Genomic DNA, 24,423 nt, shown 5'->3' on the forward strand with positions numbered 1-24,423 from the left:
GATACCTACATTACCTTTTGTGTTTGAGAAATGTCTGTTACATTAAATACAATACATATACTGCCTTTCTCTGATTCTGAGGAAATATTTTCAGTGTATAATTTGTTGCTATAAGGAGGTAGGAACGAAACATCCATCTCTTCCTTATTCCATATTCATCCAGAGATCCTTACTCATCACAGGGATCACATGAGACTAGTTACCACATCATACTTGACCCATCACAGAAAACACTCCATCTGACCTTCAGCAAGGTGACAACCTCCATGCATCTCACCTTTCCTTAATGAGAGATGCAGAATGACAATTGAAAGTTGAGGACTTCAATCAAGCTTACTTGATCTCAACTTTCCCTCTTATAAATGGTAACAAACTAATCATTTCTCTTGTCTCGTATTCAAAAGGGGACAGTGAGTGTCAAACCAAATGAAAGCACTGTTTTAATATCTGCCATTCTGGGGAAATTTCTTCTCCACAATCACAATCATCTAAGTAATTACAGATGTCATCCAGGGTCATAAGGATAACACTGAACTGGAAGTCAGAACTCCTGGGCTGAAATTTAGGATTTGCTATTTCCTAGCTGTATAACATTGCCTGAACAAACCTTGAGTATCTGTCGTCTCACTTGCATAAGTAGAATAATAGCTGCTACCTTACCAGACCATTTTTCAGATAAAAATATTTATGAAAACATTTGGATCCTTTACTGTTCCTGATTTATATTTATTTAAAGCCCTGTGTAAGATTCCAGTTATATAAAGGGTCAAAGGAGAAATACAAAAGAAATGTACTGATAACAACTGCAAATTATTTGCCATAATTGGAATATCCCAGCAATTTCTATTTTGATGTCCATAGTGCTCGAAGTGTCATAGCACCACTTCAGGGGATTAAAGTTGCGGGATGAGTTTGAAATATATCCAGAAGTCTTGGGTTAGTTTCACGGTAAGCCTCAGGATATATTAAATGAAACTAGATTCAGACTATAACTAGGGACATAACCAGAATTACATCCAATTTGTAGAGCAAGCAATTGCTCTATTACACCAAAAGATGGTCTTTCCAGATCCTTCCCTTCACCATCTCTCCCCTACTCCTTACTTTTTTTCTCTTACTTTATTGTACTTGAATGAAGTCTAGACTGGAGCTAGAACAGCATGGAGATTTTCTTGGAAATGAAGACTCTAGAGCTCAAAGGCCATTTCCCAGGACTACACTTTACTCCTTTATTCTCTTGCCAGGCTTTCTAGAGTTACAAAATTACACTTTAGTTTCTCCTTAGGAATAACCTGATTCAGTCCTTAGGATCACAACAAGAGTCAGAGATGTGTCACAGGGGCTAAATTGCCACTGGGGATGCCTGTCTTCCATGTTGCAATGTCTAGGGGGAAGGAATTTGAAAGTTTGGGCCTTAATTCACAGAAAAATTATATGAGGGTTAAAAAGTTAAAGTATGTGATAAAATATGATTATGAACTACAGACAATATGCCTCTAAAAACTAAAATGACAAGGAAACTTTTTGCAAAATTTACCGTTCCCCTTTGGACCAACATCAGTGAAATAGCAAAGTAGGTCTAAATAACTTTTCTAAAGCCACCGAGTCATTTAGAAATGGTCGCATGTTTGAGGAACAACATCATCAATAACAATGATGACAGTTAATATCTGTTTTACCGAAACTAAGAAATGCTTCCTAAGGATACATTTTTCATCTGTCTCACAGCAAGCATTTATGAGGGGGCTTAAAAAGTTCACGGGAAAGTGAAATGACAGGCTAAGTTCACTTTGGCGTAAAAATTTTTAAGCTATGAGTAGTTTTTTTCTTAATAAAGATTTTCACAAATATTTCTGAAGACCTCCTAAAATTAGTCTAGATAGGGCCTTCAATCTCCAGTTTTCATTAATCTTTTGTCATTCTAGTTTTACCTTGCCATTTTTCCCAATTTTATTTGTATTTCCCTGTTAGATTCTTATACTCTTTTTGGAAGTCTCTTCATTACTCTGTATTGACTTCGCTTGCTTCAAAATTAATCTAAATATATTTCAAACATGGTAACTTTTTCTATTTTCCTTATTTTGAAAAACCCTTTTTAAAAACATGAAATAAAGTTTATTAAAATTAAATTTTTTAAAAATGACCACTTTCCATGATCCAATATGGCTATAAAGGTCATGGTGTTAATATGAAAGAATAATTGGAAGTTAAATTTAAGTACAACTTTAATGATTTAGTTTAAACATGGCTAGGAGCCCCTGAGGCTTCAAAGTTTATTAGATGGTAATGGCATCAGGAGGTTTTCGGTACGACAGAGTAACCTGCAGCAGATCAACAATACCAGAAACAATCAGAAAAGTCAATAATAAAAAAAATTTTTTTAAGTAAAAACAAATAAGCTGCCTGAAATAACAGAGAACTGCTGAAGCATCCAGGGCTCAAGGAAACCAAATCAGGGGCAGAAGTGAAAGCTCATTTAAATGAATCCAAACTTCTGGATACTACATATTTTGATACTTTGAAGAGAAGCAGAGAAGCCAGGAGAACTTTTGAAAAAAACACAGGGTTTGAGAAATTAAAATTAGAACATGGCAATACCAAGGCAGGCATTGAGCTAACCCAGAGTACAGATGAAACAGAGGGATGGAGCACAGCCTACTGACATGGGCCAATGTTCAGTTGTAGAGGGCAGGGGATGAGAACTCAAGCAGAAAATGAATAATAATAATAAAAAAAACCACACAAAGTTCTCGCAATCTCTGTGTTAGGGAGACAAAAATTAAAACCTAAATGTTATTTAGGAAGTTTCGTTGCAATTTCTTGGACTCTCAAACAAGTACCCGCTTGAGAGTGTATCATCAGTGGTAGGTATGAACAAAGTAGGTTCAATCCACAAAAAGTTCACTGTAGCCACAAATCTGGAAAATTCCTGAATGACTATCACCTTACTCTTGATGCCCATTAAGACAGAATGAATCTCTGGAGAATACTATCATCAAAAACCACTATATATTTATATTTAAATTTTTACTGTAGAATGTTAAAAATTCGTTGAAAAATAATCAGGAACAATAGGAGCAAAGTAAGAGAAAAACAGAAAGTAGATTCAATCTCACAGCCGAACAAATAGATTAGATCTCAAAATAATTCTGAGTAACATATTCAATAAAAAAGAACAAAATGCAGAATTTCACCATGCATTTGGAATATTTAAAAAATTAAAAGAAATTTTATCTCTGAAAAATATAACAGCTAAGACTAAGCAGATGGATTTAAGAGCATACTGGATATAGGTGAAGACAGGATTAATGAACTGGAAAACTGGTCAGACTAACAGATATTGACTGAAGCAAATACCCAGATTGAAACAAAAAGAGCAGATTGGACATAGCATAAAGAACCAACATATTTGTATTTGTGGTCTAAAGGAAGAGTTAGAAAATGAGGCAAAGTGAGCATTTAGAAAGTAAATCAATGGATGGAAGATTTTGCTCTTCCTGCCTTTTAAATAAAGTGAAAATAAATTAAATTTAAAATGTTATTTAAAAAAGAATATTTGCAAAGTAATTTTTTTTAAAATAAGGAACAAGGAGGGTTGGTAGGGAACATGCACTGGAGGCAAGATCAGGTGAGAAATATCACTAAATCCCTAAAAACTGTACTGTGAAATACGTGATTTCTACATGATAGCCATTCTAACTAGATTGAAGTAAAATCTCATTGTGGTATTTATTTGCATTTAGCTGATGGCAAGTGAACTGAGTAGTTTATTTCATTCTTTGTAAAATGCCTGTTCATGTTCTTTGCCCATTTCTTAACAGGGTTGTTTGTTGTGGTGCTGTTGATTTTCCTGGGCTCTTTCTAGACCCTGCATATTAATTTTCTACTAGTTGTATTGTTTGCAAATATACTCTCCTATTCTGCTGGCTCCTTCTTCATTTCGTTGAAGATTTCCATTGCAAGACAGAGACGTCTTAGTTTGATATAATCCCATTTGTCCATCTTCAATTGTCTGTGCTTTTGAGGTTTTTTCCAAGTAGTGTTTGCCTATGCCTACGTCTTGTAGATGTCCCCAGTGTTTTCCCCTAGTAATCTGATGGCAGCTGGTCATAGATTTTTGATCCTTGATCTATTTAGAGTTGATTTTTCTATAAGATGAAAGGTAAGGGTTCTTGCTTCGTACTTCTGCACATGCAGATCCAGTTTTCTCAGCACCACGTGTTGAAGAAACTGTCCTTTCTTCCTGGACAGGTTTTGGTTCAAAAGTTAGTTATCTAAGGATATTTGGGTTCATTTCTGGGATTTGTGTTCTGTTCCACTGATCTTCATGCTTGTTTTTGTGCCAGTACTACAACTTCCCTGTAGTATATCTTAGGGTTTGGTATCATGATAAACCACCAGTTTCATTTTTGTTGTTTAAGATTGCTTTAGTTATTTGGGTATTTGTAGTTATTTTGATTAGGATCGAATTGGTGTGGGCATTTTGATGATATTAGTTCTAACAATCCACAAACATGGAAGCTCTTTTCCATGTTTTGAGATATTCTTTTATATCCTTCTTCAATGCGTTTTTTTGTTTGTTTTCTTGGGTTTTTTTTTGTTTTTGTAATTTTAATCATAGAGCTTCCTTACATCCTTTGGACAGTTTATTCCAAGGTATTTAAAAGGGAGTGATCTTACAAGTTTTTTTTTTCTCAGCTGGAATTATGTATGCAAATGCCATTGATATTTGTGTTGACGTTATATGCTACATCTTTATCTCATTTTCTTATGAGTTCTTACAGGCTGTTACTGGTCTGGGTCCCATTATTACAGAGAACCACATCATCTTCAAACAAGGATAGCTAGACTTCATCCTTTTCCATTTGTATCCCTTTGATCTTTTTTTCTTGGCTAATGGCTCTGGCTAGGACTTTGAGGACTGTATTGAATAGCAGTGGTGAGAATGGTCATCCTTGTCAGATTCTTGATCCTTGTGGAAATGCCTTCAACTATTCTTCATTCAATAGGATGCTGTCTGTTTATTGGCTGGTTGGTTTTTTGGTAATATATTGCCTTGGTTGTATTTAGAAATGGTTCTTGTATACCCAATTTGCTTAAGGGTTTTACCATTGAAGAATGTTGTATTTTATCAAATGCTTTCTATGACTCTATGGAGATAAAATCAGCTTATTGATGTGGAGTGTCACATTTACTCATTTGTGTATGTTGAACAAACCCTGCATATCAGGGATAAATCCCACTTGGTCTGGGTGAATGACATTTCAGACGTGTCACTAAATTCAAATACCTAGTATTTTGTAGAAGATTTTTGCATCTACGTTCACCAGAATAATGGTCTTTAGTTTTCTTTTTTCTTTTTTTTTTTAAACATTTTCCTGGTTTTAGGTGATGCTGGCCTCATAGGAGTTTGGGAGGATTTCCTCCCTTTAAATATTTTTTGGATAGTTTGAGAAGAATTGGATTGAGTTATTAAAGAGTTTTGTAGTATTGTGAAGTAAAAATGAATGATGCAAATATTAAAACAAAGACTAGAATAAATTGACTTACAGTAATATAAACTCCTAACATTTTTTGGGGGGACATATTGAAGTCCATTAGGATAACCAATGTGGAGTTTAGGATAATCCACCATTAAAAGGACAAAAGATTACTAAGTAAAAATACAAGTGCAAAGTGAGTAATAAAATATAATTACTAAAAAAGATAAAGATGGAAAAATAGAAAACAAAGTTTGCAAATCTCAATAAACCAAAAACTAATTTAAACGGAAATTAATGAAGTACTCCAGGTACAAAATAGCACTTACCACAAAAGACAAAGGAAACAATACAAGCACATTGTATGCTGCTTCTTAGAACATTATTGTAACTCAAGAATCTTGAAAGGTCTAAAAATAATGGTGGAAAAAAGCACCATGCAAATACCAGCCCTTGGCTGGGCTGTAACATCCAGTCCAGACTGTAAGTACCAGATTAGGTTGAAGGCCAGTCAGGAAAAGCCACTGTTCCTGCTAGGACAGTCATGGACCCACTGGTATGCGTGGAATCTGGCATTGGGAGAGGTTCTGACAGAGGAGCCTGGGCAACTCCTCTGGCAGGACACAGTCCCTGCAGGTAAGCGCAATAAGCATGATAGGAAACAGCCTAGAAAAGGCCATGGAAAGTTTTCCACTGGCATACATTTAGCATGGGTCGGGGGCAGACCAGGCTGAACCAATTCATCACCCACCAGCAAATCCGAGCACCAGAACAGGTTTTGGTCACGACAAAAACCAGTGCACATTACGGAATGCCAAGATGAGGTGACCTGTAGTGGATGTGACCGCAGCACCAACCAGCACATGTGAGAACTAGGGAGGGAGGGGGCGGAGCCAGCAGGGGAAATGGCCGGGGGAAGGGGGCTCCCCTGCTGGACAGCTACTCCCACTGGACAGCGTGAGCTGGGATGAGGGCAGACCAGACTAGGCAGGGCTACAACACCTATGGGCCTCATGTGGCCTAGATCAGGGAAAAGCCAGACTGGGCTGATTGTTCCTACTGGTGTAAACAAAAATTAGAGTGGGTGAGGGTTGGTTGGGCTTAGCCACAGCATTAGCTGGCAGAAGCTGCCACTGAGGGCTAATTCTGTCAAGTTACACTGCAGAACCACCTGGAGAATGCATAATCCAGGAAAGGGAGTGGCCTAGAAGGGAAATAGCGGGCTCCTCCCTCTTGGGTTACCACTCCCACTGGAGGGCATGAAAACCAGGACAGGGGCTGGGGTGGCTAGACAGAAAGATACCTGTCAGTAAGTGTATGGGCTGGATAGTCGGGCTGGTTGGTTGAGCTAGGGTTCAATGCCCATTGACATGTAGGAGAGCTGAACGGGATGTGGTACAGACTGGACTAGTCTATTGCACATACTGGCAATCACGGGAACCATGGTAGGGGGCAGGTCTGGTGGGGGTTATTGCGGGTCACTCTGACTAGGCTGCAGCTCCCACTGGTTTATGTGAGGGCCGAGTGTGTGCTGGGCAGAATCAGGCTGGACTGCAACACCTATTGGTTCCAGTGGAAGACAGAGCTGGAAACAGAACCGACCCAGCAATTGCAACCACCAGCTGATTGGGGCGATGGACTGTGCCGGGCCCTTTACCGGCAAGTACACACAAGAATCTGGTCTGGGAACACCTCAGACAAAGTTTCTTTGGGGATCTCCCCAAGTGAACTGCCGGACTCAGAACCCTAACCATGAAAAGACAGAGGACAGAACAAGTCAGTCAACTACCTCAGCCATATGTTGACAGTGAAAAACTGGGCAAATGGAGACTCTAAGATAGACTATGTCAATCAGTGGATTCTTCAGCAACCTCATCGTGCTTGGAATGGCAAGATTGTCAGCAATTCATAACTGTTGAACTATTAAAACCACTTGAGCAAGACCCTCGGAGCATGCCCCACAACAGGGACCTGGGATGGGTGGGGAACTGGGTGGGGCTTCTCCCTTTATCTCCCCCTTTACCCCAGATACATGAAAAAATTGTGGAAATAATAGTCTTACCCACTTTCCTGTAGCCCTTGAAACCTTTTGCCCTAATTAACTACGTAAAGATCATCAAAAATAAAGAAAAAATACAAAAAAAGAAAGGTGCAGCACTAATATTACGCAAAGTAGATTTTCAGGGAAGACGAACTGAAGGGGAAACACTTCATAATATTAAAAAAGATGCAATAATCCTCAATTTATATACAGAGTAATGTAGCTTCAATATAAGATGGCAGTACTACTAGAGAAATAAACAAATCCACAATTATGATTGAAGAATTGAATGTCTCTCTATCTAATGGAACAATTAAAATCAGTAGAGATACAAACTATTTGATTTGATAACTCTAGAACATTATATCAAATAACCACAAAAACATTTTGTCAAAAATGACTATAAGCAGGGCCTGGTGCTGTAGTCCAGCAGCTAAAATCCAAGTTGTGAATGGGTGCTGGTTCTGACTGCACGGCCCCGCTTTCCATCCAGTTCCCTGCTTATGGCCTGGGAAAGCAGTTGAGGATGGCCCAAAGCCTTGGGACCCTGCACCTGAGTGGAAGATCTGGAAGACTCTCCTGGCTCCTGGCTTTCGATTGGTGCAGGTCTGGCTGTTGTGGCCATTTGGGGAGTGAATCATTGGACGGGGATTCTCAACAAACTTTACAGGACTAGAAATCAATCTATTACATTTTCATCATGATAAAAATCAAGGTAAGCAATCAATTAAAAATAAAGCTATAGGGGCTTGCTTCCAACATGTAAGAAGCTTGCTCTTCTAACAATTTTTTTAAAGGCTTGGAATACCCATTCTATTATAACAAGTGAAGGCTAAACAAAGTGAAGAATCAATAATTCTTAGGTCATGAGGAGAAGTGAAATCACAGTGTAAACCTTTTAACAGTTCCCTGAACTGTAGAGACAGACAAGTGGATTGAGGGATTCACTACAGACTAGGGTAGAAACTTCCACAGGAGACAATGTTGATGTGGGAAAATAAAAAGTGTAAATCAAGGTTAGGCATGGACACAATAAAGAGTTAAAAACACCCATTCATGGTGAGGAGAGCTTACTTTCACCAGTTTTAATGACTGGAGCTCAACCAGTTTCTCACAGTAGAAAGCAGAGAAAAATTTATCTAGCAGAGGGAGATGTAGAGGAACTACCTTAAGAGCACTGAATATTTAAAAATGGCCTGCCTTTGGGAGAACTAGCTATAGAAAGTCTAGCCTCCAGGGATTTTATCACAGCCTGACTGACCAAGAAGAAGAGAAATAGGCAATTTTAGTAAACTTGAGGAGCTCATGTGAAAAGAATATTATAAATACCTCTATGCTCACAAATATGGTAAGCAAGATAGATGGACTACCTGTTCATAACATACAACTTGCCAAAGCTCACACATTAACAAATGGACAATCTGCAAAGAGCTACACTTAAATTGTAATTATCTATCTATCTATCTATCTATCTATCTATCTATCTATCTATCTATCTATCTGTCTGTCTATCTGCCTTTCAACTGAGTGACAGAAGGTGGGGAGGGAAATTTCTCTCACCTGCTGATTCATTCCTCAAAGGGTTGCAATGACTTGGGCTCAGCTAGGTCAAAATCAGGAGCCAAGAACTCTATCCTGGTCTTCCACATTGGTAGTAGGAGCAGGTCATGGTAACACTGCAAACAGTGGCTTAACTTGTTATGCCACAACTCCAGTCCCAATATATAAATATCTGTTATAGAAACTGAGGCATTATAATCTCCCAAACCAAAAGCATCAGACCTAACAGGCTTAGTGGTAACTTTACCCAACATTTAAGGAAGAAATTATAGAAATTTTCTGCAATCTCTCAAAACAGAGAGGTAGAAAGAATACTTCCTAACCTGTTTTATGAGGCTAGTAGTATTACTCAACATTTTAAAGCTAGACAAAGATATTATGGAAAAATGACAGATCAGTATCTCTCATGAGCATAATGTGCAAACATTCAAAACAAAATATTATCATACATAACCAACAACACATGTGGGGTGGATATTGTGCCACCATGGGCTAAGCCAGTGGTTGAGATGTTCAATTCCATACTGAGTGTCTGATTCAAATTCCAGCTGTTAAACTTTTGATCCAGTTTTCATCTACTGCACATGCTGGGAGGCAGCATATCATGGCTCAAGTTCAGAGTTCCTGCCACCCATGTTTCTACTGGTAAGATGAATTTTAGGCTGCTGACCTTGGGTTGGCCCAGCCCCAGCTGTTGTGGTTATTTGGGTTTTGAACCAACACATGACAGATTTGCCTCAGGAACAAGGCAAGGATACATGCTCTTACCACTTTTTCAACATTTTACTGGAAATTCTAGCTAAGGCAATAAGACACAAAAGGAAAGGTATACAGATTAGAAATATAGAAATAAACTGTCTTTCACAAACAACAAAGCTTTCTAAGCAGAAATGTGAAAGAATTAACAAAATAGTTGTTTGAACTAATAAGTGTTTATAGTGAGGTCTCAGGACACAAGATAAATATACAGTTATTTATTTTCCTATATATCAGCAATGCAAAAGTGGAATTTTGAAATTAATAACACAACATTTATATAAGCACTCCTCACAATGAAGCAATGTGTATAAATCTAACAAAATATGTACAAAGTCCACATAAGGAATACTATATAATTCCTGTAAAGGAAACCAGGACCAGCAGCAGTGTAGAGGGCTACATCTGTGGAGTCAAGCACCAGTTTAAAATCGGATGCTCCCCTTCTGATGGAGCTCCCTGCCAATGGCCTGGGAGGCCAGTGGAGGAAGGCCCAGGTCCTACGGCCCTTACACCTACATGCGAGAATCAGAAGATGCTCCTGCCTCTGGCTTCACATTGGCCCAGCTCTGGCTGGCCACTGGGGTCATATGGGGAATGAGTCAGTGGATGGAAGATCTCTCTTTCTCTGTGTATCTTTCTCTCTCTCTAACTCTGCCTTTCAAATAAAAATGGATAAATATTTTAAAAATTATTATAAAAGAAAGAAAGAATAAATGGGGAGCTATTCCACATTCATGTCTAGAAGACTCAACACCGTTGAGTTGTCAATTCTTACCAATTTGACACATAGATTCAGACAGCTGTTTTGTGGATATTGATAAACTGATTCTAAAATGTACAAGGAGAGGCAAAAGACCTGGAGAAGTCATAATAATAGAGAAGAATAACATCAGAGGTCTGACACTATCTGCTTTCAGATCTACTATAAACTACAGTAAAGAAAACAGTGAAAATGACAAACAGATCAATGGAATAAATATCCCCCAATAGACTTACATAAATATAGTATACTGATCTTTGACAAAGGAACAAAGACAAAACAATGGAGCAAAGATTACTGGAGGGTTAGCACGTAGTTACAAAGCAAATTGCAAGTATCACAAAAATTAAAAGAAAAACAAAGGGAGGAGAAGGAAGGGTGGCAGTGAAGGAGGATACGGTGGAAAATGCCAGTGAGTTCTCAAAATTGTACAGTTGAAGTACATGAAATTTGTTCCTTACATATAAATATAAATAGTTTAAAATGGAAAAAAGATGATAATTTCAACAAATGTAATGGAATAAATCAATACCCACACAAAATACAGCCATAAATTTGTACTCATTATTAAGTGAATTAAAAATGCGTCATAGATTTAAATGCAACTTTTTAAAAAGATTTTATTTATTCAATAAGATGCTGGACTTTATGTTTGGTATACGCTTGCAATGGGGGATTCTCAACTGAACTTGAGCTGTGGTTATGCAACAAGGTGGAGGAATCCACCATGGTGGGAGGGTTTGGGGAGGGGTGGGGAGAACCCAAGTACCTATGTAACTGTGTCACATAATACAATGTAATTAATGAAGCAAAAATAATAAATAATAAAAAAATTAGAATAAAAAAACAGATTTTATTTATTTTATTACAAAGTCAGATATACAGAGAGGAAGATCTTCCATCCGATGATTCACTCCCCAAGTGAGCCGCAACGGACGGTGCTGCGCCGATCCGAAGCCGAGAACCTGGAACCTCTTCCGGGTCTCCCACACAGGTGCAGGGTCCCAAAGTTTTGGGCCGTCCTCAACTGCTTTCCCAGGCCACAAGCAGGGAGCTGGATGGGAAGTGGAGCTGCCGGGATTAGAACCAGCACCCATATTGGATCCTGGGGCGTTCAAGGCAAGGACTTTTAGCCACTAGGCCACTGTGCCGGGCCCCTAAATGCAAAATTTTTAAAGTTCCAGAATACAAGATGGAAGAATACCTAGAAGAACTTGGGTTTGGCAATGACTTTTCAGGTCCAACTACAAAGCCACTCCTCTGAAGGGAAGAATGATAAGCTAGATTTTACCCAAATTAAAATTTATACTTGGGCCTGGTGTGAGAGTGTAGCAGCTAAAGTCCAAGTTGTGAATGCGCTGGGATTCTATATAGGTGCCAGTTCTGATCTCCATGGCCCCACTTTCCATCCAGTTCCCTGCTTATGGCCTGGGAAAGCAGTTGAGGATCGCCCAAAGTCTTGGGACCCTGCATCTGTGTGGGAGACCCAGAAGAAGCTCCTGGCTCCTGGCTTCAGATTGGCTCAGCTCCAGCCATTGTGACCACTAGGGGAGTAAATAAATGGATGAAAGATCTTCCTCTCTGTCTTTCCTCCTCTCTGTATATTAGATTTTCCAATAAAAATAAATAAATCTTTAAAAAATTTATACTCAATGAAAGACTCTCAAAAGAATGAAAAGACAAGTTACAGAGGAGAAAATATTTGCAAAAGACATATCTGATAAAAGGCTGCTATTTAAAATATACAAAGAATTCTTAGACCAACATAAAAGAAACAATCCAATTTTTAAAAATGAGACAAAGACCTTAACTGACCTGAACTTCAACAAGATATGTAGGTATCAAATAAGCAAATGAAAAGATGCTACATATCACATGTTATCAGAAAAATGCAAATTAAAACAATTAGATACTATTATACCCCTGTTAGAATGGCCAAAATCCAGAACTCTGACAAACACCAAATGCCCATGAGGATGTGCAGCAATAGGTATTTATGGGTGGGAATGTGAAATGGTATAGATGCTTTGGAAGACATAGCATTCAGAGTTTCTTGCAAAACTAAACATAATCTTACTGTATGATTCAGCAACTATGCTCTTGGTATGTACGCAAAGGAGCTGAAAACTTACGTTCACAGAAAAAATCTAGACACGGATGTTTTTAGCAACTGTATTTTTAATTGCTAAACGTGGAAACAACTGAAATGTCCTTCGGTAGGTGCAAGGAAAATAAACTTCATATATCCAAACAAAGCCAATTTAAAAGGACTACACAACTACGATTCAAACTATGTGAAATTCTGAATAAGCAGAAAGGTCGTATTTGCTAGAGGTTAGCAGGGAGAAATTTAAAAGATGCTCACTGACACACACATCACATGACACTACAACGGCAGATAACTGTCATTAGACACATGTCCAGACCCATAGAATGAACATCACCAGGCGTAAACTTCTCAGTGTAGAGTTATCATTTGCAATGGATGTCCCACTATACTGGGGGATGCTGATTACGAGGGAGGCTAAGTATGTTGGGTGGTAGGGAGAATAAAGGCTACTTTGACATTTTCCTTAGAATTCTGTGAAACTACACCTGCAAAAACATAAAGTCATTTCAAAAAATTTCAGAAAATTAAAAAAAACCACAAAATAATACCTTATGAAATTACACATGGTTCAAAGAAAAAACCAGAAGAGGGAGTAAGAAAATGTCTTAGGTGAAAGCTACCGAAAGAGGAAGCAAGATTTGTAAGACAAGTGAAAACTGGGTCTCAAGGAAACACAGTTGCATACAATAAAAAGGAAGACCGATTAGGGAAGAACCATCTGAAAAAATTAAAGAGCAGCAAACTGCTGCTGCTGCTACTACTGTTATTGCTAACAGCAGAAATCAGAAAAGCAGAAAAACAAATGTAAAGTGAAATCAACAAAACCAAAAAGAATGGTTCATTTAGGAGACTAGTAAGAATGACACACCTCTACAAACAATGACAAAGCAAGGAAGCAAGCAAGCCACAGTCAAAATTAACAATACCTGCAATGAAAACGTACACAGAATTACAGACCCTGCAGATACCAAGATTATAAGTATATTGGGACACTATTCCTATTATGAATGAGTGTATGTCAACAGATCATAGGAGATTTAAATAATCAAATTCCTAAAAACATACAAAGTGCTACTGAAGAAATGAGCATCCAGTTAGCTATTTATGTACTGAAGAAGTTGGGTTAATAATCAGTTTTTTGCCTATATGTTTTTCTCGGAAAAATCTTTAAAGAGAGAGAGAGAGGCATTGTGGTATGGCTGGTTAAGCTGCAGCTTAAAACCCATACATCCACTATCTGAGTGCTGGTTTGAAGCACAGCTGTTCTTCCAATTCAGCTTTCTGCTAATGTGCTTGGGAAACAGCAGATAATGGCTCAAATACCTGAGTCCTTGCCAGCCACATGGGAGACCCACACATATTTCCTGGCTCCTGGCTTAGGCCTGCCATAGCCCTGGTTGCTGCAGACATTTGGGGAATGAAGCAGCAGACAGATCTCTCTCTCTCTCTCTCTCCCCTTCTTTCATCCTGCCTTTCATCTAAACAGATCAGTAAGTCTTAAAAAATCGCAAGAAACAAAGAAATGCTACTCAAATTCTTTAAGACAAAGAAATCCTTCTCAACTTATTACTAACAGGTTGGCATAACCTTAATACCAAAACCTGAAAGAAGGCAATTATAAGAAAAGAGTTCCTGGGCAAAAGATCTGAAAAGACACTTCACTAAAAAATGTATCAAAATGTCTAACATTTGAAAAGATCGATCAACATCATTAGCAAAGAGAAACAGAAAATAAACTCACAATGAGATATTAACCATATATAACCACCAGAATGGCTAAGATGGAAGTTAACAATATGAAGTGACTAGAATATATTATTACTCTAGGTATAAACTTGTTCAACCAACTATCCATGTGTATGAAGGGGTGGCATACATAAATAGATTCAGTATCCCTTAACTACAATGCTTTGGACTGGAAGTGTTTCTGATTTCAGAAGTTTCTGAATTTCAGAATATGTAAAATATTCCAATATAATGAAATATTCTGGGGATGGGACCCAAGACTAAACACTAAATTTATGTTTTCTATATACCTTATATACATAACCTAAATTCAATTTTATATAATATTTTTAATGAACAAAACATCATGGAATCATGTCAATGCTCATAAAGTTTGGATTTTGGGACATTTCAGACTTCAGATTAGTGATGTTCACCCTGTATTCTATAATCAGGAATTTCAATCTTAGATATAAATCCAACAGAAATGGGTGTACCAAATGATACACACAAAACTATTCAAAGAGCAGTCATATTTGTTAAAATCCCAACCTGGAAATAAACCTAATGTCCATAAACAGGCAAACGGAAATAAACAAATTATGGCATATTCACATAATAGAATACTTTAAAGCAATGAGGATGAATAAATTAATGTAGCCATACAATTCTGATGAACTCATAAACATGTCTAATAATAAAAGCCAGCCAGAAAGTCAATAACAGGTCAACTTATCAATGCTGATGGAAATATGTGTAATGATGACTTGTAGGTGTGAGGAACTGGGACTGAAGCAGATGAAAGCTTTTGGGGGCTGCTGGTAATATTCTATTGTAAGTTTTATGAATGTATTTTTTGAAAATGCTTCAAGCTATATAATTACTATTTGTAGGTTTTTTCTGTTCTACAATACTATGTTTACTTTAAATGCAAATTAATATTTATAGAATATCCCTTTTTCTCCCTCAAAACTATGTTGCTTAAGACCTCTGAGTATGAAGTAATAAGTAGCAGCCATTGGAATTCAGGAGACTGTGCATGGTTGGTATTCCACTCAGCTGAAGACAAGTAGGTGCTGTGTGTGTGTGTGTGTGTGTGTGTGTGTGTGTGTGTATTTTTCAGCCACTGAAACTTGACAATGTTTTACAGTTGTATTCCTTTTGATGATTAATTTAATGTATCATGCTGAACGGGCCACAGGGCAGCCAGACATTTGGTTAGACAAATCATTTTGGGGATATCTGTTAGGATGCTTTTCAATAAGATGAAAATTGTAATCAGTGGATTGTGTAAAGCAGACTGTTCTCTCTAATGCAGATGGTCCTTATACAATCAGTGGAAGATCTGAGACAACAGAAGACAGACCTTACAGTGAGAAACTGTCCCTGCCTGACTTGTCTGCCTTTGGGCTGAGACATCAGTTTTTACTTGCTTTAAGATTTGAAGTGAAACATCAGCTATTCTAGGGACTGGAGATTGCTAACACCTAAGATTGGAACTATTTGCTTTCTGGTTTTTAGCTCTCGGGACTTGATTAGAATTACACTACTAACTTTCCTGGGTCTCCATCTTGCCAGCTGAGTATCTTGGGACCCCTCAGCTTCCACAGTCATGTGAGCCTATCGTTTGTAAATGTCTCTGTGGGTATGGGTGTGCACATACATATACATGCACGTATATGAGGGAATTTTTACATAGTCAAGTATATCACACATTCTATGCAATTATTGGTTCTGTTTCTGTGGAGAACTACTATACAACCACTTATTTGTCCATATTACATTATTTACAAAATTGCTATTTTTTTGCTCATAATATCTGTTAAATTATATCAAAAGTAAAAAAATACATAAATTTTCAAATAAGTCTAAGAGATGATTTCCAACACACTTTGAATTACATTCATTTGGTAGATACCTTACAATGTTCAAAAAAGATTCCTGAGTCTTCAATTGAAACTTAAAAATATGGGAGAGGGTGACTAGCCTGGTGGTTAACATGCCCATGTCTCACACTGGGTTGCCTTGGGTTTTATTCCGGGCTTTTGTCTCTAGCTCCTTGCTAATACAGACCCAAGAGGCAGAAGTGATAGCTCAAAGAACTGGGTTGCTGCCACCCACAGGGAAAACTCAGATTAGGTTCCTGGCTACAGCCTGGGCCAACCCTGGCCTTTGAAGGGTGATCAGCGGATGGAACCTCCGTCTGTCTCTCCCCTCCCACCTTTGACATTTAAAGAAATAGTAAGTAAGAAAACCCACAATATATACTTGTATTCAATAGGACTTTTTATTTGTTAGAATTTAAGGTTACTTATTTTGACAGTTATACTTTCACTAACCAGAATAATTATTTTATTTGGAAACAAAATTTACAAATTAGATTTTAATATTCACGATTAAAAACCTTAAAGAATGATCCATACTTGGAGCTGGTTCTTTGCATCTAAATTTAATATACATTTTATTTCAGAACATCTCTTTTTAAAAGTTTTTTTTTCTTAATAATTTCTTCAGTGACCCAGGTCACACAGCAGCATTGGTTTCTTTCTTTCTTTCTTTCTTTTTTTAGATTTATTTATTTTATTACAAAGCCAGATATACAGAGAGGAGGAGAGACAGAGAGGAAGATCTTCTGTCCAATGATTCACTCCCCAAGTGAGAACAACGGCTGGTGCTGCGCCGATCCGAAGCCAGGAACCTGGAACCTCTTCCGGGTCTCCCACGCTGGTGCAGGGTCCCAAGGCTTTGGGCCGTCCTTGACTGCTTTCCCAGGCCACAATCAGGGAGCTGGATGGGAAGTGGAGCTGTTGGGATTAGAACCGGTGCCCATATGGGATCCCAGTGGCGTTCAAGGTGAGGACTTAAGCCACTAGGCCACACTGCTGGGCCCATTGGTTTCTTCAAGAAGGCCATTTTCCTTCCTTTCTTTTAAAGAAAAACTCTTTTATTTTTAATTTTAGTCAGATTTACAAAGTAAGAAGAGACAGAGAGAAAAATATCCCATCTGGTGGTTCACTCCAAGTGGCCACAATGGCCGGATCTGAACCAATCTGAAGCCAGGAGCCAGGAGCTTCTTTGGGTCTCTCACATAGGTGCAAGGTCCCAAAGCTTTGCACCACCCTCTTCTGCTTTCCAAGGAGATAAACAGGGAACTTCAGGAGAAGTGAAGCAGCTGGGATATAAACCAGTGCCCATATGGAATCCTGTCATATGTGAGGACGTTAGTCACTAGGCTACCATGCCAGGCCCTGCAGAACATCTCTTTAAAATATTGCAGTTTGATTAGTCAATAAATATTTTTTACCTTATTTAATTAAAACAAAGTAATGTTACACATAAATTTTATTCAAGATAACATAAAGCATATTTAGCTGATATGTTTAAGATTGCATTAAAATTAAATATATTTTTAAACAATACACAAAATTTCTCTCATTTGATTATTGACAATATTCTACAAAAAGTGGTATTTTTAAATTTGGGGGGTGGTCATACATTATGTTTATTGTAAGTTCCACAACTCACAAGTGTTAGGAAGTATTAATTTAATCAACCGTGTCTCCTGAAAGAAGCAGATGCCCAACACAATTAGACTGTTTAATAAGGGACTATCCTCAGTTTGTGGCAGTGTTATCATAAAAATTCAAAATTTCTGTGTCCAGTGTTCTTTGCACCACAGCATTAGATTTCTATTTCTTCTGGTAGCTGCACAACTGATTTTTACATGCACAGAACAAATCAGGTCAATTGCAGCTATTAAAATATTGCCACGTATGAGAAATTCATAAATATAAAGGCTCTTTACATTCTCCTCTCCCTTCAATAAATTTGGCTTTCACCAGCTAATGTCTGAAAACATCTTTGGATAATTTTCAGCAGAGAAACAATAAATCAGAGATGTCAGAGGCTAAGAGGGGAGAGCTTTTCCAATTTTCATAAACAAAAAACTTCAGTGACAGGCATTTTCAGGTTTTGGATGTAATTTTCCTAACTGATGTCTTCACTGTGGTGTGCCTTGGCTGTCTTCCACTTACTAGCCAATCTTGAGGGAAACATGATTTATGTTGATACCACATCAATGTTAAAAACTGATCAAGTGAAGTAAAACTCTGGCAGTCTTGCAAAGGAAAGCTGAAATTAAGGCACCATTCCCTACATGAAGAAGGTATAGAAAGGGTTCATCTCTAAGAGTCTGCTGCTTTGTTTTTAAAGTGGAAACTGATTAGTAGCTAATGACACAATCTGAAGAAACTTCCCACTGAAATAGTTACAACCTCCCCCCCCCCCAGCAGAAAAAGAAGGAAGGAAAGAAGTTAGTTAATTAGTTAGTTAGTTAGTTAGTTAGTTAGTTAGAAGGGAAGGAAGAAAGAATCCAAGGCAGGGAAGCCTCTTAAAAATGTTAATAAGTAGCAAAAATTCTGAAGAACTTTCCCACTAACAAGACTGAAGCAGAAGTGAAGATTACAATTAAGGGCTTAGAGTGGACGTAAGTGTTTTTTTCTCAATTCCTCTCTGCAAGTTCTGTAACAGTGTTTCCCAACCTTGAGCAATGCTCTGAAAAATAAGGCTTTCTTGGCTTCATATTGGAGACTGTGGTTCAATATTCTTTGATGGTAGTATATACATGAAGTATATTTGTATTTGATAAAACCTATTAAGTGAATCTAATGATCTGTCTGTCAGGTTTGAGAACTACTTGTCTGTATTGTTATGGGGTGCAGCCAGTGATAGCCAGCACCCATTGACAGTGAGCAAATGAAATTTGGCTGTGTTCTCTATGTTCTCTGCCCTCTGTCCTGAAGGTGGGTCCTAACAGCAGTGGAATGTTAATTCCATCCTCAACCACCCCCCCATCCTAAATTAGCCAGGATATTGGAAGTCCAATTAGTCTAGGTGTTTTTAGCTACAAGCCCAGTTCCTGTTCCTGCCCATCCCAAGGAGCACTAATCAACTCCTTAGCCCACAACACTTAGGTATTTGCTCCTGCCCACCTGTGACTCACCTATCAACTGAGAGGGGACGGTGTTGTGTTGTGTGTAACCACTCCCCTCACAAGCCCCTTTAAAAGGCCTCTGAAGCAGGGGCTCACTCTCTTTCTGGCCAGGTGCTTCTATTACTCTGGCACCTCAACTCTTGGCTGACCTAGGACAGGTAATCCCCTGAACATGGTCCCTGTGTACTGCGTAGATGGGACAATGGATATAATAATGTTGTTTCTGGTTTGTGTGCTGTCAGGAGTTCCAGGAGAGGTGAGGACTAGCAGTAGTGGAATGTGGGCGGAGAAGTCGGGGAAAGGTGAATATCTACAGCTTTGTAAGTGTGTCCAAGTTAGGATAACTTACATTGTTGGGCAAGCTGGGACATAGGTCTTCAGCTTAATGGATGGACTTAAGGATAATGACCATTTGTTCCTTTTGGGTATTATGATTGGTTGGATTATGATTGTTGGATTATGCTTGGTTGGATTACCGTATGGACTTGTGATTTGCTATTTCTAGTGTGCTCTATTATCACCAAGCTTGATTAATAGACTCCTTAATAAACCTTAGACATGTCTGGTGTGATCTTGCTCATAGTTCGCAACACTATCAACCCCCAATGGGGAAATGCATCTCCACTGAATAGTTGCATTATTAAATATAATTTAAAATCTTTAAAAACATTTCTTTATCTACTGGTTTTTTAAAAAGAGAGTATCACAGAGAGAGGGAGTGAGTCAAAGTGAGAATCTTCCCATCCAGTGTTTCATTCCCCAAATGCCTGCAATACCTTGGGTTGGGCCAAGGTCCTCCCACAAGAATAGTAGAACCCAAGTACTAAAGACATCATATCCTGCATCCTAGGCACATTAAAAAGAAGTTAGATCAGAAGTGGAAGTGCAACTCAATCCCAGAAATGCTGATATGTAAGGGTCAAAAGTGGCAGCTTATCCTACCGTGCCACACTGCCCTCCCTTGAAGCTTTTTATTTTAAAATAGATCAGAATTTGTAAAAATAATTTTAAGAGTTTCTATGTACTCTTTAATCAGATTTCCCCAAATATAATATCTTATATAATCAACGATATATAATTTATGTCAGTTCAACACTTTGAATTCAGGTACAGGTCCAATTTTTATTTCACTGGTTTTTATACATATTCTGTGTGTTGAACATACTTCTATAAAGTTTTTGTTATATGTGTAGATTTGTTCATTCATCACTAAATCAAAATTTAGAACTTCAATTACCATAAAAAAAGGTCTTTTGTTTTACTTCTTATTAGGGACAAGTCCCTTTTCCTCCTCCTTAATGTTGACAACCACATATCTATTCTCTTCAGCTGTAGTTGTACTTGGAGGAGGTTATATGAATGGAATCCTACAACCTCTGAGTCTGAGATTGGCTTTTTCCCCACCCAGCATAACTCTTTTAAGAGTCATTCAATTTTTGTATGTATATGAACAGTATGATCTTTTTTATTGCTGAGTAGTATTAAACTATTAGAGGGACCATGGATCACTTAAATGTACATGGATCATGTACATTTGGATTGTTCCCAGCATTTGGCTATTAAAAACACGGCTGTTCATGTGCAAAATTTTTATAGCTATAAGTCCTAATTTGTCTAGGCTAAATGTCAAAGAGTGTGAAAGACAGTTTGCACATACATGCACATGCATATATATGATATATATCTTTGAAGAAATTGTAAAGCTGTTTTCCTGAGTTGTAGTGACATATTTCCATCAGCACTGTATAATGAGAATTCTGTAGTTCTGCATCAAGACCAACAATTGGCTTCTAAGTTGCTGTTTTTTTTGAGGTGTACAATACTGGACATTGTTTTTTTTCCTCGGCCCCTACCTAAAAATTATTCATATGTAATGTGGTACAAGGGAATAGGATGGAGACACCATATGGACACAGACGAGAAAACACAGAGATGAGGACATGCTGGAAGCAACAGTGCTTTCATTGATCCTTCTGGTTAATATCAGACAAAGGGAGAGTCAGTTTATGACAGTCAACCACAAATGCTGCATTAAGTGAGAATGCGCTGATTAGGAGCTACTTGGATAGGAACCTTGCCGATCAGTGTGTTCTCAAGGTATAGTTTTTAAACCTGAAAGTCTGGTATTGGAGCTTTTGGCCTAGCAATAAACACATGCTGAGATGTGAATCATGAATAAACAAACTTGCTCATTATCCAGGCTTATAGCAGGCAATACTGTACTAACTTCTTACTTGGATAAGAGAGCACACAATTAATTTTTTGGTATTTTTAAGGGGCATAGTATGGCAAAGAAACTCAAGAAGCCAAAACCATGGTGAACCACACTTTCCATCTGCGGAAAAATATAATGCATTTGAATATTCCATCTATGACAAATAATCAAGGGGGAAACTGGAAAATACTCTAGAATTAAAGTAAGGAACCACCATCCTTCCGAGTTCAGATGAAAAACATATTTTTGTAAAAGACTTGATATAAAAATCAGTAGGAAGTTTAAAAAACAAAAACTGCTTTGAATTCTCAACAGGATGCAAAAAGCTGAAGTCTGACATGACAATAGTCCCAATAAGGGAGATAGCAGTAGCACTGGGAATTTCAAACAGCAATAGCAGAATTTCAGTAAGCATTAAAGTTAGCAATGGTAATGTCTTCGCAACTCAAACAATGATATAAAACACAAGCCTGGATACCTTTCTTAAGAGCTCTCAGAAAAGAAAGAGAGAGAGAGAGAGAGAGAGAAATAGAAAAGATGATTCATATGAGGACACAGGGCATAAAGAACTGAATATGATTATTGTTTATCCTCTAAAGTTAACATTTATTATGGCAAATAGTCTTTCCAACAATTTGACTCTTCAAAACACAAGCAGATCAGAAAGAATCAGAAACAAATGATTAATGCTAAAAATCTGATCCTTATGTCACAATCAGGAAGGCATATGCCAAGCAGAGGTGACAACTGCCTACATATGTCGTGTTTCCTCAGAAACTTGAGTACATTCTGCTGATCGCAACCAGATATTGAAATTAAGACTACAACTTTCAGAGGACACTTACGAGTTTTTTATAATGATGGGACTAATGATTTTGTTTGACTAATTACTGGATAATACAATGTTCAATGAAGTTAAATGGAATTGTATTTCAGTCTCAATCAAAAATCAACATACTAATTACTAACATGTCCCTAGGTGGAATATCACTGTCCCTACTACACTTTAAATGGTTTTTTGCTTCAGCATATTTGTCATTTGTCTTTTGAAATTGCAGAGTCAAGCTTGACATACAGATTTTTCTTTTTAAAAAAGCCATCCTGAACATATTAGTAGAAACACTAGGTCTATTTACATTTATTTTTTAAAATGTATTTGTTCTTGTGTTATCTAGCTTTTTGTTTTTTCCTGTTTCATGCTCAGCTTTATTTTCTTTGCTTTCTGACATTTGCTATACTGATTCTTAAAGTTTTTGTTTTTCCTAATGATTTAAAATATAGATATAAGGGTTCTTGAAAAGCTCATGGGAAAAATGTATACTAAAAAAAGCTACGCATAGGTTCAAATTTGCACCAAAATAAACATGTTTTAATTCAATTTCCCATAAATTCTTTAAAAAAGATTTATAGTATTTATTTGAAAGGCAGAGTGGCGGAGAAAGAGGGGAAGAGAGAAAGAGAGCAAGTGAAAAATAATCTTCTAGCTGTTGGTTCATGCTACAAGAGCTGGGATTGGCCACCCTGAAGCCAGGAATTCCATCCTGGACCTGTTGCCTTCCAAGGTGAGTCAGCAGGAAGCTGGATGGGAAGCAGAGCAGCTTACACTCAAATGGAAGCTCTGATGTGACATGGAAGAAGGGTCCTGCAGAGTTTTAAATACTCAATCAGAAGACCAGCTCTGAAAGCATCATGCTTGTCTAAGGCTGATCTGGGCACAAAAACATTGGTATCCATGGAATAGCAAGTTTGTTCTGCCTTAAGTTTTTTCAGTCAGATCTGTGAAAGCTAAACCAACTAAGATGATTATGATATTGACTATTATTTCTGTTGTAAACTGTTGGTCCTTTTCAGCGAGGGCATGAATCAAATGAATTTTTTGCTTGCAAACTGATGTGGATGGGACACTATTGCAGGTTTCATCTTCAGTTCTTCTCATCCCATCTGAAAATGTTTTCCAGCTGTACACTGCTGGTATATTTGGGACACTGGTCCCATAAGCATTCTGTGAAGTATAAATGATCTTTCCATTATTTCACCAAATGTTCACCATAAATGTGATGTTTGTTCTTGCTTCAATTTTAGCAGAATTCATGTTGCTCTAATAGTGGCTATTTTCAAACTATTTATTTTATCTTACTGCATCAACCTAGACACTTTTCAGATACAAGATATTAAGAGTTTATTCAGGTGCAAAAAATTCTGAAATCCAAGCATTTTTAAAACATTATACATTTCCCATGAACTTTCTGAAGATCACTTGTAAAAATATAAGACACTTTTGTTTACCAGAGAAAGTTTTAAAAACATAAGAAGTCAAATAGTAAAAGAGAGAAATCAAGCAACACAGCAAGAATGTATAAAATAAAAAAGTTATTGTGTCCATCCCTTCCACTGCAGAGAAGACAGAAAAGTTATAGTCACTCCTTTATTCAGGAAGTTTTCTCATTGGTTCACATTCATAACAGAGTATTTGGCAGGGCAGAGGAGGGTTGGATTTTAGAGTAATATTTGGGGAGATGTTTATGAAAAAAACCTGAAGTGGGAAGAAGTTCAGTTGCAGAAAAACTGATTCTCTATCTCCAAGCTAAAGATTTCTACATTAAAGTTAACATACCTACATTAAAGATAACATACCTATTCTGACCACTAAGATAGTTTTAACTCATTTTTTCAAGGACAAGGAGTATATTTCATTTCCAAATGTGTTCCAGCACTTTTTGAATTCTAGACTACAGCTTGCTAGAGCACAGATGAGACAAACTGAGCTTTATGAAACTAGA

The 24,423-nt window shown here is 37.6% G+C and overlaps 1 protein-coding gene across 4 annotated transcripts in view; it reads right to left on the reverse strand.

The window, feature by feature from the left end:
* EXOC6B (exocyst complex component 6B) overlaps positions 1-24,423 on the reverse strand; it is a 584,809-nt gene that overhangs the window by 107,954 nt on the left and 452,432 nt on the right. The window contains exon 21 of one of the 4 annotated variants that reach the window (XM_058667963.1): positions 1,125-1,249. The exons of the other annotated variants lie outside the window; for them this stretch is intronic. Within the exon in view, the coding sequence (XP_058523946.1) occupies positions 1,151-1,249 (99 nt within the window). The 3' untranslated portion in view covers positions 1,125-1,150. Of the gene's footprint in view, positions 1-1,124; positions 1,250-24,423 lie in introns of those variants that run through there. 4 annotated transcript variants of the gene reach the window in all.

This window comes from Ochotona princeps, chromosome 8, assembly GCF_030435755.1.
Source record: "Ochotona princeps isolate mOchPri1 chromosome 8, mOchPri1.hap1, whole genome shotgun sequence".
Classification (NCBI taxonomy): Eukaryota; Metazoa; Chordata; class Mammalia; order Lagomorpha; family Ochotonidae; genus Ochotona; species Ochotona princeps.